At 36.0% G+C, this 16085-nt stretch overlaps 1 protein-coding gene across 1 annotated transcript in view; it reads left to right on the top strand.

Annotated features, from left to right (window-relative positions):
- Positions 1-14475, top strand: part of pemt (phosphatidylethanolamine N-methyltransferase) — a 109687-nt gene extending 95212 nt beyond the window's left edge. The window contains exons 6-7 of the mRNA XM_056236108.1: positions 8449-8523; positions 14404-14475. Coding sequence (XP_056092083.1) covers positions 8449-8523; positions 14404-14458 — 130 coding nt within the window. The 3' untranslated portion in view covers positions 14459-14475. The remainder of the gene's footprint in view (positions 1-8448; positions 8524-14403) is intronic.
- Positions 14476-16085: the final 1610 nt, after the last annotated feature.

The raw sequence follows: 16085 nt of genomic DNA, 5'->3' as shown, positions 1-16085 counted from the left end.
CTGATAAACCCCCATCAGACCTTTTCTCCATACGCCAACATTATAATATAAAAATTATTTATTGAGCAATAATAGCCATTATAAACTTTGTAGTTAATATATATATTATTAAATATGTTGTATTTTGGATACCATATATCTGTATATATGAGTTTTAAAAAGTCCTTAAAAAGTACTAAAGATATTGTTTGATAAGTGAGATCTCTGATTGAAAACCCAAAAAGTGCTTGAAAAGTCCTTGAAAGTCTTTTTACAGTATCGGTACGAACCCTGATATTAAAAATTAAAATGAGAACATTATAATTGTGCACCCTAAAAAATGCTGGGTTGTTTCAACCTAAATTTGGGTCAAATATGGACAAACCCAGCCGTTGGGTTAAATTTTTTAATAACAATTTTTAACCCAACGTTAGGTTCGTCCGTATTTGACCCAAATTTGGGTTAAAACAACTCTGCATTTTTTAGAGTGTGTGTTTGGGACTTGGATTTTAATTGTGAGACTTTTGTTTTTGTAATCAGGCTCTCAAAAATTATATTAAAATGTGAATTTAGATTTGTCTGCCGATATATCGGTTATCGGCTTTCAAATATAAAGAATTATCGGTTATCGGTGACACACAAAATGTTCATATCGCTGCATCCCTATGTAAAAGTATCATCCCTATGTAAGAGTCTATATGACACATGCTCTTCTGTGTATTCTTCTGAAGTCTTATGATAACTTTGTGTGATAAACAGACTGACAGACGATGTGTAATTGGTTAAAAAATCGGTTCGCAAAAATTATGAATTCATGAATCTTGATGATCCAGTTCAACTCATTGACCGTAACTGATCCGCGTCTCACACAAAGCTTGAGATTGCTGGTATAAAAGTTATCATGAGAGCGATAGAAATCTCCTTAAAGCACATTAACCCAGTTTCCCTCCGATGCTTTATTCCCCATACGAGGCTGAATGAAATTGGGTCGAGACGAGCTGTCCGTCACGATTTATTACTTAGTTAATAACTGCATCTATATCACGTTCCACTGGACCCGACGACATGAGCATAGACATGACGGACCTGGACATTAATCAGATATCCTCGTTCTGATTGGCCGATAGGATGTGATTAAGCCAAATGCCTCGGATCAGATGCTTGTGAAAGCGTGTAGGTGGTCGTTTATAAAAAGTCAAATGCTATTAGAGATGAATTTGCTTAAATGAATGTTTCCCAGAAGGTTATGTAATGCACTTGGGCGCTCTTTAACACTGCACAGAAAAAAGTTTGATTTGCATTGGAAATGAGTTCAAGGAAAAGGTCGTGCAATATCCGTTCTTTTGAATAACTCTCTATTATAGGGAAGTGTAAGGTTAAGCTTTAAAAGAATATGTGGTAAAAGTGAAACAGATTCTTCCAAGTATGCACGTGAGTCTTGTTAATTATTAAAATCATGTTTTCAATTCAATTATAGCACTTTTCACAATACACATCGTTTCAAAGATCATCATTACAATTTACAGTGATCTGTTATCAGAGGAAACTGTTTAAGTTATGTATTTCAGAAATGTACATATACAACATCACAGTTAGCGAAAAAATTATTAATTTAAACAATGTAATAATTTAAGGCAGAAACAATGAGCTCATTGAAGTAATGAATACTTTTTTTTTTTTTTGCAAGAACAGTAACTTATACAAGGTAAGAAATCAATGACGAGTGAAAAACAAAAACAAAGAGATGGAAAACAGCTAAATATAGATATATAGATATAAGTAATAAGATGGCAAGTAATGAGATACTTAGTGATATAGAGGCAATTTAAGACAATCATAGTAATAGAGTTGTGATTATGAACAACTACATGCTAATAATAATAACAATAATAATAGTAGTGGTAATAGTAACAATAATAATATTCATGATAATGATGGGATTAGCATTAGTAATTTATAATAATAGTTATTATTATAAATGAATACTTGTTTGTTAACAAATGATTATGGCATTTAGAAAATGTGGGGCATGTTGGTTCAGAGTTTTCATGCTTTTTTATATACGTTTTCACTGCTGCATCATTTTCTGCTTTTTAATAAATCACTTTTTTCATTGCAAATAACTAGTGTGAGTTAGACGCTGCTCTCCTGCATTACGGCGAGATCTTTGTCTCAAGGGTCGTAAACGGCAGAAGTTTATTGAATTTCAGACCGTAAATGTGAAGCTCAAATGCTCTGATTATAGGAGGGAACATTAACTGGGTCACACTGTGTGTTTCACCAGTTTCTGCTAATCATTAAGAGGATATGAAGTGTCTTTCTGTCAGGGAGAGACGGTGAAGGAGAGAAAATAAAAGCAGAGAAGTGGAGCAGAAACGTCAGACTGACCCCGTGCAAATAAGGGAATCACACAATAACATCTCGCATTTCACTGCAAAATCAAAAGAAAAAACTGTACATTTTGCATGAATAAAATGAAGTATAATTTCTGGGTATTTTTATTATTTTATTTTATTTTTTTATTTTTATATTATTTTTTTTATGTATTTTTTATTATTATTATTTATTTAATTTATTTTATTTTATTTATTTTAATTTTATTTAATTTTATTTATTTATTTGATTTAATTTATTTTATTTATTTTAAATTTTTTTTTTTTTTATGGCAATTTAATATTTCCCTCCTGATCATCGCTGTAATCCGCCTGAAAGTTTTACCAGTTTATTTATTTTTTTTACTTTACTTGTTTATTAATTTGTTGTAATTCCCATTATTCTCAATAGAGTGTTTTAGCGCCCGTCCACTTTTCAGCGGCGTTGGTTCCGGAAGTCTTTTTTCCAGTCATTTCTCTTTTAAATAATTTTCATTTCATTTTTTTTAAAGTCTTCATTAAAGCGTTATAAGTCATGAACCAAGCCAATCAGCTACAAGGAGAATAACAACGCTAAAAACCTCGATTTCAAAGAAAAGAGAACAAATTTGAAAATCGAACAAAAATGCAAAGGTATGAATTCAACAGCTTTACTGAGGCAAAGAACTACAATCCCACAAAGCATTGCGAACAGCATAATCAAATTAAAAATGGTGGAGAAACAAAACTACTCATTTAAAAATGTTAATTGTTTATTGCAAAGTATGCATATATACACACATTTAAGTATTTTGATTATTATCTCGATTACGTCATCGCAGTGCTTCATTGGCGCATTTTGCTTGCCGCGACGCAACTCTCTGATTGGTGGGATTTCTGCACAGCATTATGGGTAATGTAGTTTTTCACCAAGAACTCCACTGTCAAACATGATTTTTTAAAACGAAGCGGGCTGACGGCTTCAAAAGAAGCAAATACCATCAGTTAACATCCTCGTAGCTCACAGCTGGCCTGTCTTTTAAAGGTTTATACGTTATCTTTAATAATCCTTTCTTCTATGGAGAAAATTATTGGAGTTTTTACTTCTGGAACCTGACTGTTGCACTCTTCTTCTTTTTTTAGATTTTCATTACTGTAATATAGGGTTACAAGTTATATAATATATTTTATTTATTTGTATTACAGTAATGAGAACGTGATTATTTTGCATTGCATAAATGAGAATAATGCCACAATACATGCAAATAGTTAAAAAAAATGTATACATTTTTTTATGAATGAAACGTGGTATCGTCCTGAAAATAATGTCTGCCGTTCTCTCTCTGTATGGTAAAGAATGTATTGCTTATCTTCTAGTTCCATTATTTATCAATTATAAATGTATAAATTGACAAATTAATTCTATTTTAAAAGAGATAGTTAATTTTCTGATTTCTGATTGGATACAATTCCGTATTAATGCATTAATGTTTAAAGTTAATGTCCTGTAAAGTGTTTATTGGTGAATAATTTCCGTAAAATGTTTATATAGGTTAGTGTGTATCCTGTTGCATAAAAGCAACACATATTCTGAATACTTGTTTGAATCAGTCAATCCGTCAAACACAATATGCTATTCATTCTTCCTCAATCTCTGGCCTTTATCAACAGGATGAAATAACAGTCTGTTGCGTTTCACATGACGAGCTCTTGCACTACTTCAGGCTAATAGTCACACTCATGGAAATTTCATTTTTCATGCATGTTGCTTTCGGTGTCAGCGCTCGGAACATAATTCAGAATCAGATATTAAACATGCAAAGTCTTCGAGCATGCCGTGTACTGATCCAGAACTCATGTTGAGCCCGTAATGATCCTCTAAAGTTCAAATCTGATTCACAATCAAGTCACTTTACCAAAGTCATTCAAGCCTCTATGACAGGGGTTCTCAAACATTTTGGAGCCAGGGACCCCTTACAGGGGAAAAACATTTCCAAGGACCCCTTCATATTTATAACAGTGACTGAGCCTAAAGTTAATGTGGGAGCGGTTAATGAAATATTTTGACACAAATAGTCTCCACCCAGGGTCATATGCAGGGTTTTCTAAATAGCATACTGAGGTCCCAAAAGTGATCTTGCTAGGGGGGTTCGGGGGCATTAAAAATAATTATTTAACATAATTAAAAATAAACTAATTTTTGAGTTTGACAACGAACACACAGCTATACAACATAGTTCAAAACATATTCATTGTAACGCAGTGTGACAACATGACCCACTTGCACAACTGGGATTTACGTTGTGCCCCGCTATCCCCTATATTTCCTTTCCCGGTTGATACTTTGCAAACTGATTGTTTCTGTCGTTCGTTTAAAACTTCTATCTAAAACAGCTGTTTAGTTTAGCGATTTACATCTTATCTCGCACTTTATGACCGAATAACTGAAGCGTCATGCGGAAATTCGCGCTCGGCTTGCAGCTTCTGTGAACATAAACCCGCCTACTTTGATTTAATCTCCGACTCAAACATTTTGACATTGATGAGCGCTGTTAGTCTGCTGAAACCGCTCAGATGAGAAGGTCAGTTATCATCGCGATGTTTAATATCCTTGCAGCACCAAATTAGAGTTAATGTTAGGCAATTATTTCACAACTTTCATTATACACATAGAAAAATTACAGAGGCCCGGACCTCAGGGACCTCAATTGTGGGTATACGACCCTGTCCCTATGCACAAATTTATAATTTACTGTATTTTCCAGAAAATAAGTTGCACCTGAGTGTGTAATACTTTGTTGCGTTCTTGAGGCGTAGTAGGCCTACTTCCCCTCACTCCACAGCAAATCCTTAAATTAATGGTATCAAATGGTATTCAGAACAAAACGAGAATGAAAAATAATACGGTACTATTAATAGATAATAATACAAATAATAATAATAATAGTATACAGACAACATTTATTTAAAACATCAAGTCTAAACGAATTAAGTTGAATCGAAACTGAAACCTCAGACGTTGGGCTCGTGCATCTCTCATTCGGTCCAAAGTTTCCATATTTGCGATGTAGCCTAACATTTGGATGCTTAACTATTTATGTAAAGAAAGCTTCATGCTTCAGTCCCAATATAGGCCTACACGTATCAGCATCTTCACATTTGGAGAAATGAGATTGGAACAAAAGCAAGTCGACAGTATATGATTGACCGTCACTGCCTTCATAGTGTACAACAGACAAATTAAATTAAGCAGAACTTTTTATAAGTTCGGTGAGTATTTTATTTTGATAATGAACAGGTTTTGATGTCAAATTAGCAGTGCTAGAACTGACATATTGTGCGCGCACACGAGACGCCGGCGCGAACACTTGGATTTTTCCTCAGCAGTGGAAACAAAGGAATACTCTTATTTATGGTCATACAGATAAGAGTACATCATTCAAAACGGCAAAGTGTCTATTTTTTATTTGTGTATACATTAAAAATGACTACAAAATGTCATGCCTTTTAAAAATAAAGAACACAACAGGATGCGCGTTCTGCCGTCTCTGTCTCCTTTCTGGCGCACGTGCCCAAAAATCGACCAAAACACAGCGAATACTTGACGCACAGACATAAGAAATATAGATAATTATCTATCTATAGAAACCTTTAAGAGCCTACTTTTTTATTATTTGACATTAACATTAAATGCATTATATAAGTCACTTTGGAATAAATAGCAAGTTTTCAGATGCTAAAGAAAACATGACTTATAGTCGGGAAAAACGGTAGGCTGTTATAAATTATTTCGCGGACCCCCTGGCTATAGTTCACGGACCACCAGGGGTCCGCGGACCCCACTTTGAGAACCCCTGCTCTATGACATGTGGATATGGATATATCTTCCAAACTACTGAAATAGTCCTTTGTAAACGATTTAAACAATTCATTTCATTCTAAAGTTAGTTTCTTGTATACAGTATGTCTGTTGATTAAATATCTGATTTGCACATTTTCTTTTTTGAAAGAAATGAATACTTTAATTCAGCATGGATGCATTAAAGTGATCAATTGTGACAATAACAGCATTTATAATGTTAAACATATTTATGTTTCCAATAAATACTGTTGAATTTGTTCAAAGAATCCTTAAAAAAAGAAATGCATCACAGTTTCCACAGAAATATGAAGCAGCACAACTGTTTTAAACACTGATAATAATCATAAATGTTTCTTGAGCATCAGATCATCATATTAGAGTGATTTCTGAAGGATCATGTGACACTGAAGACTGGAGTAATGATGCTGAAAATTCAGCTTTGATCACAGGAATAAATTACACTTTACTATATATTCACATAGAAAACATTTATTTAAAATGACAAAAATATGTTAAAAATTTTACTGTATGTTTGATCAAATAAATGCAGTCGTGGTGAGCAGAAGAGACTTCTTTCAGAAACATTTATGAAATACCCAAACTTTTGAACACTAGTGATTTTTAAAACCCTTTCCAGCTTGTTTATGACTTTTGCTTATGGTCTTATATGGATAATTACATCTAAAATGTATTTCTTCCTTATTATGACACCAAAAATGTGTGACGCTGTGGCCTTTCTGTCTTTTGTCTGGTTGTATTGCATTAGCACTGCAGTTGTTGCGTTGACCTACAAATGGTTTTCAATTATGTTTTCATATCAAAGGGTGTTTTCCTGAAAGGAGGGAGAAAAGTACAACAATATAAGCAGGACTTGACAGGATTTATGCTCAACAATAGTAGAAATCGGGTCAACACAAATACGCTTGAGTAACAGGCAGTCAACGTTTTTATAATATTGATTACATTCAGTGTAAAGTATAATACTTTAGCAAATGTTCCCACAAGGCCAGTAAAACATGATATTTTATATTATTTTAGGGTGGACAATATTTCAGTCCATGAGTAACTTTATTTGTATTAAGAAAAAACTAGCTTGGGACTGTTATTTAATAGCCTTAGCTTGTGATACTGTGTATTCATCAGCGTTAGTGAAGTTCTGACACTGTATGTGTATGTTTAGTAACAGTGTGTGTTTGTAAACCATTTTTGAGAAATAAATTTGCTTGGTTCAAATACCTAAAAACTTGGGTCGTGACTTAAAGCATTAATTCACTTCAGAATTAAAATGTCCTGATAGTTTACTCTCCCCCACGTCATCCAAGATGTTCATGTCTTTCTTTCTTCAGTCGAAAATAAATGAAGGTTTTTGAGGAAAACATTCCAGGATTTCTCCATATAGTGACTTCAATGGGGTCCAACGGGTCGAAGGTCCAGATGTGAGTTTCAGTGCAGCTTCAAAGTCTCGACACGATCCCAGCCGAGGAATAAGAGTCTCATCTAGACAAACCAGCGGACATTTATAACAAAATACACATTTATATACTTTTAACCACTAGTGCTCGTCTTGTACGTCCACGACTTCACGTAATCACGTTGAAAGGTCAAGCGGGACGTAGGTGGAAGAACAGACCCAGTGTTTACAAAGTCAAACACCATTTACAAAACTAAAAAATAATAGTGTAAAACAACGATGTCGTACGATTTTGAAGTTGGAGGAGAAAATGAGATGAGAGCTTTTCGCTCTACTGTACATTTATGAACCGGAACACGCGTGAACTTTCATCGTGATTACGTGAAGTCGTGGACGTGCAAGACGAGCATTTGTGGTTAAAAGTATATAAATGTGTATTTTGTTATAAATGTCCGCTGGTTTGTCTAGATCAGACTCTTATTCCTCGGCTGGATCGTGTCGAGACTTTGAAGCTGCACTGAAACTCACATCTGGACCTTCGACCCGTTGGACCCCATTGAAGTCACTGGAGAGAAATAAAAGTCATATGGAGAGAAATCCTGGAATGTTTTCCTCAAAAACCTTAATTTCTTTTCCACTGAAGAAAGAAAGGCACACGAACATCTTGGATGACGTGGGGGAGAGTAAACTATCAGGACATTTTAATTCTGAAGTAAACTAATGCTTTAATGACCATGGGAAAATGTGTTCCCATGACCAAACCAGTTAGGAATCTCTGGCTCAGCTTGTCGTGTCGTGCTTTAAGTGAATTTGTTGTGTGTTTGTCTCTTATATGTGTGTACTAGGAATGCCAGTCCTATAGGGGTGGTCCTGACCGCAGTGGTGGGCGTCTCCTACAGAGTAGCTATTACATGTGAAGGGTAAGTGTGTTATCAGAATCACATTTTCAACTAAAAACTGTCAACTTTTTTTTTTATGTGTTCATTTACACGACAACGGCATTTTGAGGGCCTGAAAACACACATTTTTGGTTCTAAATGTGAACGTTTTTGAAAACTATTCCATGATTGTCTGCATGTAAACTACAAAAATGCGAATTTGTGAAACCGGTGACGTCATGCGCGTGTGTGTTACGTGTTCGGTCTATAGACATGTCGCGTTTCTTTACAAAGTCGCCATCTATACACAGCGTTTTCAGATCCGTGTGAATGGGGATCATTTTGAAAACGTTGTCAATATGCTAAAAACACAGGAAAGCTTTTCCGTTTTTAGTACATCACTGTCGTGTAAACGTTCCCTCAGTTTTCACTCTTAATCCATTTACTGTCATAAAATGCTCAGATTTACCTTAAAGCTCAACCTTTAATTATACAGCACAACCCGAGTTAAACCAAAGTGCTTTACAGTACACATAACATAATATACTTTCGGTTTATAAAACCAATAAATACCGCTGCAATTAAGATGTGTTTTAGTCGATCGGATCAGAAGTAAACGTTTCACATTCGCGTTTAAATCCGTCTCTTTCGTCCACTTTCAACCACTTCTGTCCTGATTTCTTCGAGGGAAGGGTGTGTGTGTGTGTGTTAGAAATCAGGAACGGTGAGAGAACATTGTGCTTATACGTTTTTCATCTTCAAACCAAACTTTCTCCAGCCGACGACGTTTAAATCGCGCGTTCCCTATAATGTTTAAGCATAGGTCATTCATTCGGAGGAGAGTCTGCAGTGTTTTGTGGCTGTTTGAACAATTTCGACCGGTACAACATTACATTAACATGTAGTGGGTGTGGAATAAAATGTATGTTATTGACACACATTCAAGGTCTTGTTTCCTTTCTTACTTCTGAGACACAAAAAACATCCGTTCTGAGTCTGAGACGCTCTAAGATTGATGCAAGTAAAGGTCAGCACACTCGGCAATAAAAGGTTAAGCAGAAAACCTGCCAACTTTTCTCCATAGCGACAGGAATAAATTTGGGAATATACTCGCACTGTAAAGTCTCTATGGCAACAGTGGCCGTGAGAGAACTGAACTTTAATAGCACTGACACAAAAACAACAACAGCTTCAATCAGTCTGGCCTGAGCGTGCCGACCGAAGAGGACAGAGCCGGGGTGATCGTCTCAGTTACACACGACTCTGTCTCCCACTGAACACGGCGCGCCAACATCACTTTACACCAGAACGGGGAAGAAAAACCACGCAGTGACAGACTGGACTGTTCTGTTCTACACACACACACGCACACATACACACACACGCACGCACACACACACATATATATATATATATATAGTCAAACCAAAAATTATTCAGACACCAGATATAATTTTTGATATTCGTTTACTAGTGTGTGCAGGACACTATAGTTCATTTATGTAAGTGAGGAGAGCAAAATAAATTAACTGTAGCCGCGTTTCCATTACCCTTCAAATTGCGCAAATTGAAATTGCGAATTAAAAATACGCTCAATGGAAACACGTCAATTTCGCGAAAACTCCCATTTATCGCAAAAAAGTTTTTACGCTCACATGAGGTGGTTTTTCAGGCAATTCGAAAAAGGAATATTTCGCAAAACTGCAATGGAAACAGTTTTTGCGCAATTGCAGTCACCTGACTTAGAAGGCACGTGTGTTTGGGGTCCGTGTAGGCTATTGCGTCCATTCGTTTTTCCTTTAACTCGTATGAAAAACAAAAAACATGCTTTCTTCTTTATTAGTTTTTAGACTGGTGAGAAAATATTCACATACAAACTTATTTTCCTTATATAGCCTATTGCTTATTTAATTGAAAATCAAATAGGCCTAATTGACATAGGCCTACAACTTTGCGAAATTAGATTTCTGCATTTCATTTTGACCCGGAACATTTAGATAATATGGAGCGTCTGTGAAAAAATAAAATAGCCTAAATGAAAAAAAATCTGTGGCGATGGTTTTGCAATCCGTCCCCTCAAGTTTATAAACCGTAGGCCTACTTACGGTTGAGTACAAACTGTTCCCTCGATCGGTTTAACAAATCGTGCCCACGGATTAATAAACTGTAGGCCTATACCCACGATATCCTAATCCGCTTTCTCAGATTTGTAAATATCAGTTCTTTGTAATTTCTTGAATTTTCTAAAAAAACGACATTTAGCCCGGTACTTGTATCTTTAAAGTCCTTTTTTTTGGGGCGGGGGGAGAAAAAAGCTCAGTAGGCTATAATAGAATAGCAAAAAAATACTTCTCATACAAAAAAAGAAATATAACACAAACTCATTTTCCAAAACTGTAAAAGGTTATATAAAAATAATACATTAATCAATTATTTTATGATAAACATATTACTGTCTTAAGTGAAGTCATTTATAGTTATAAACGCAAATAATAATAATTATTATTATTATAGCCTATTACATTTATTAGGCTACATATTTAGAAAACGCTTTTATCCAAAAAAGGAACAAAGCAATTCGTCAAATGTCATTCATAATACAGGTTAGGCAATAATAATACAGGGCTAAGATTATCACAAATAAACACAAGATTTTGACGCATATCCAAGGGTTTGTGCGAAGTGTGGAGCGCGCACTGCATGACGGAGGCGCGGGCGCGAACACTTGCATTTTCCTGTCAACAGTGGAAACAACTTAAAATACTCTATCATTTATGGTCATAGAGAAAATAATAATACATAAGCCGCAACTACTTTTATTTGTGTAAACTCACAATAACAAGAAAACGTTCTTCTTTTGCAAAATAAAAGAAAACAATCAGGCGCGCTTTCATGATCTCCGTGAACTGGAACATGTCTCGGAAATGAACCGAAACAAAATATAGCCTATGTAGGCTAAAGCTTGAAATGTCCACTTTTAAACGAACAAATTCAAATCGAAAGCAAATACCTTCTGATTATGTAATCCATATGAAAGGTGCATTTCTCTCTAAAGGCGCATCCGCTTTACAGTGGAGATGAAAATATGTTTGCAGTCGGCACTAACTCTAGTTTATTAATAAACAATTAAAATGCCTCGTTATTTTTTCAGACACATTTATTATCATTAGCCTATAATCACCTATAAATCACCTCTCTGTAGGCTATGGTTCCAGAGACACAGCTCTTTCTCATTCAGCACTGTGGGAAAAATATCATCGGGTTCTAATTTGGCCTTAGAAAACCAATAAAATCGACATTTGTTGCAAATTAAATTTGTGAATATTCAAAATGTTTAATAAAGGGGCAAAAAGTCATAAACAAAAATCTGAAAATTCGTCTATATTTATTTTTTTGCGCAGCATTGGTGTGTAGTAGGCTACCGTTCAAATTCAAAATTTGTTGTTCAACTTTGCGCTTTAAAAATACAACAACCGTTCATTTTTCGTTTTTCAATTAGGCTACGGGTTAAAAAAGGAAAAATAAATGGACGCAAAAGTACACGGACCGTTTGGACAGAATACGAGACAAAGTTCTTTATTAAATTTATAAAAGAAAAAAGAATTGCAGGAATACTGGATTCTAAACCTCAAAGAAATGCCACAATCAAGACCTTGGAGCAGAAATGAGGGAGAAACACCCAGAAACACCTCATGTGCCGTTCACAGTATTAGGCTCTTTCCTTACCATTAATGCTTGGATAACACACCACGTCTCCTTCCATTAATAATAATAATGTCTAGTGCGGTGGCTGCACGTCTATTCACATGTGCTATAAACCTACAAACGTCCAAAGTCGCATAACATCGGTTAATGAAAGCGCCGTCATTTCGCAATACTTTTTTATCGATATTTAGAAAAAATCGCAAAAGTTTTGCGCAAATCTGTAATGGAAACGCGGCTTGTGACATATTATACCCAAAATTCCGATTGTGTCTGGAAGTCTTAGTTATGAAATATGCGTGTCCTGTAAAGATGAACGAGACTTTCCTCCTCCTCGCTCGTCTTTCTGTGATTTCTTGAAAAAGCGTAATATTAAACTTTGTGCGTCCACCATCGTCACCGCATGTTAATGAACTTACATATACACTCACCTAAAGGATTATTAGGAACACCTGTTCAATTTCTCATTAATGCAATTATCTAATCAACCAATCACATGGCAGTTGCTTCAATGCATTTAGGGGTGTGGTCCTGGTCAAGACAATCTGCTGAACTCCAAACTGAATGTCAGAATGGGAAAGAAAGGTGATTTAAGCAATTTTGAGCGTGGCATGGTTGTTGGTGCCAGACGGGCCGGTCTGAGTATTTCACAATCTGCTCAGTTACTGGGATTTTCACGCACAACCATTTCTAGGGTTTACAAAGATTGGTGTGAAAAGGGAAAAACATCCAGTATGCGGCAGTCCTGTGGGCGAAAATGCCTTGTTGATGCTAGAGGTCAGAGGAGAATGGGCCGACTGATTCAAGCTGATAGAAGAGCAACTTTGACTGAAATAACCACTCGTTACAACCGAGGTATGCAGCAAAGCATTTGTGAAGCCACAACACGCACAACCTTGAGGCGGATGGGCTACAACAGCAGAAGACCCCACTGGGTACCACTCATCTCCACTACAAATAGGAAAAAGAGGCTACAATTTGCAAGAGCTCACCAAAATTGAACAGTTGAAGACTGGAAAAATGTTGCCTGGTCTGATGAGTCTCGATTTCTGTTGAGACATTCAGATGGTAGAGTCAGAATTTGGCGTAAACAGAATGAGAACATGGAACCATCATGCCTTGTTACCACTGTGCAGGCTGGTGGTGGTGGTGTAATGGTGTGAGGGATGTTTTCTTGGCACACTTTAGGCCCCTTAGTGCCAATTGGGCATTGTTTTAATGCCACGGCCTACCTGAGCATTGTTTCTGACCATGTCCATCCCTTTATGGCCACCATGTCCCCATCCTCTGATGGCTACTTCCAGCAGGATAATGCACCATGTCACAAAGCTTGAATCATTTCAAATTGGTTTCTTGAACATGACAATGAGTTCACTGTACTAAAATGGCCTCCACAGTCACCAGATCTCAACCCAATAGAGCATCTTTGGGATGTGGTGGAACGGGAGCTTCGTGCCCTGGATGTGCATCCCACAAATCTCCATCAACTGCAAGATGCTATCCTATCAATATGGGCCAACATTTCTAAAGAATGCTTTCAGCACCTTGTTGAATCAATGCCACGTAGAATTAAGGCAGTTCTGAAGGCGAAAGGGGGTCAAACACAGTATTAGTATGGTGTTCCTAATAATCCTTTAGGTGAGTGTATATATATATATATGTATATGTAAGGGATAATGTAGAGCGAGGTGTTTGTTATAGCGAAGCTCTACATTATCCCGCTTATTACATGGCTACCCACCAAATAAATCAATAATTTGACAAAATATTGATTTAAAAAGGAGTTTATTGATTTAAAGGAGTTTATCCTCCAGAGTGAACAGAACTGTGTCCATGGCAACGGTGTGTTATAATTAACAGACCGCATTCTACAGTACATTATAATTCAACCAAGCCATGTAATAAATATATATATCGCCTAATGAATAGACCATAAAACTGCTCATATGTTTTCTGAAGGTCAATCACCTCATTTCACTGACAATTAGTTGTGTCATCATTGACTAAGAGTTGCAGGCCTTATAGCTGACCTACTTATGGAAAGCGTCTCTTACACACACAGTCACACACACACACACTCACACACTCACACAAGGTGTCAGGCACAGGCTGGTACGCTATAGCACTTCTTAAGATTTACTGCGTGTGTGTGTGTGTGTGTGTGTGTGTGTGTGTGTGTGTGTGTGTGTGTGTGTGTGTGTGTGTGTGTCATGTTTGCAGACCATTCACTGAGGAGATCTATCGGCAGAGGAGCCAGCGCTGCAAGCACAAGTAAAGATGAAGTGTGTGTGTGTAAAGATGAAGTGTGTGTGTAAAGATGACCAGACTCCCGATCCGTGCTCTTGCATGGGGAATCACGGACGGATGCTCAGCACACACATCTTCAACACTTCTACTGCAATGGTTAACATTTAATTTTACACGGAAGACAAACCGTGAATGCAAGGACAATCTTCAATTGTAATCTGCAGTTTGCTCTTCATTGACATCACATATAATAACCATAAAATATGTTTTTATTTCCTCGATCTGTTCCAAATGCACACGCACGGTTCAAATCCGCTGTTTTAGGGTCCACTTGTTTCATGTTCCGAGATTGAATGTACTTCGAGTTTTTCTTTCCAAAGGCAAAATAAATGTTCCTGTTTTATCTTTCAGTATTTACACACTCTTCCTCGTTTTCCCTCTTACTCTAATGGCACTGATCAGGGATTCACAAACGTCTTTTTGTCAGCCAAACCCCTTAAATGTGAAATATGTAATTGAAGTATTACTTAAATATAATAATTCAACAACATATTTTCATGTTCTTAGTTCTTTGATGTCAGATAATGGTCACATGACATGCAAGTAAATAGCTAATAAAGTAAATAAAATATATTTCATGTTTTTATTCGTAAGTGTTTTATATTGATTTTGTCACTGGACTTTAAAGTGGTCTTTTATTTATGATAGTGACCTCAGTCCACGTTACATTCACACTGGTGTTGCAATACTAATATTTATGTCTTAAATTCGAAACTTTTTAATGTTCAAACTCGAATTCAAGTTAAACTCGCAGCAAAAGCAGAGATTTACTGTATATACTGTAAACCGAGACGCTCTGAGACCGCTCAAATATTTATTTTAATTTTACATCCAATATAATTAATTATTAGCTTTTGAACTCACAAATTCTTCCACACATTGTTGCATTGAATGCATCAGGACACTGAGAACAGATTAACAATTTATTATAACTCAATTATAATATATTTTAAGATCTGTGTTGGAGAAAGTTATTTTTTAAAAGTAATGCGTAACAATATTTCGTTACTCCCTAAAAAAAGTAACTAATTGTGTTTCTTAGTTAGTTTTTATGGTAAGTAATGCGTCACTTTAAGTTTGCGATACTTTTTCTCACATTGGCTGGGCTTGATTGTTTTTTAATAACAAGCAAACAAAAGTTGAATTTTTGGCAAATGTAAAGACCAAAAGCGTAATGAATAACCCTCATGCTGAAGGAACGGTATATCTACGCCCGTACGGTAGAGGCCGCAGCTCAAACTAATGATAAAGTGAGATTAAATACATAAAGGCCGGGTTTCACAGACAGGGTTTAGATAAAGCCAGGATTAGGCCTTAGTTCAATTAGGACATTTAAGTGGCTTTTATAAATGTGGCTTTAAAAACATCACTGATGTGCATCTGGAGACAAAACAATGACACTGACATGTTTTAAGATGTACAGGCGAAACTCGAAAAATTAGAATACCGTGCAAAAGTTCATTTATTTCAGTAATTCAACTTAAAAGGTGAAACTAATATATTATATAGACTCATTACATGCAAAGTGAGATATTTCAAGCCTTTATTTGTTATAATGTTGATGATTATATAGCTTATGAAAACCCCAAATTCAA

This window comes from Rhinichthys klamathensis, unplaced genomic scaffold (genome assembly GCF_029890125.1).
Source record: "Rhinichthys klamathensis goyatoka isolate OS25496 unplaced genomic scaffold, OSU_Roscu_1.1 h1tg000438l_1, whole genome shotgun sequence".
Lineage (NCBI taxonomy): Eukaryota > Metazoa > Chordata > Actinopteri > Cypriniformes > Leuciscidae > Rhinichthys > Rhinichthys klamathensis.
The sequence above is the reverse complement of the archived record's forward strand: the minus strand, read 5'-3'. Positions and strand labels throughout refer to the sequence as shown.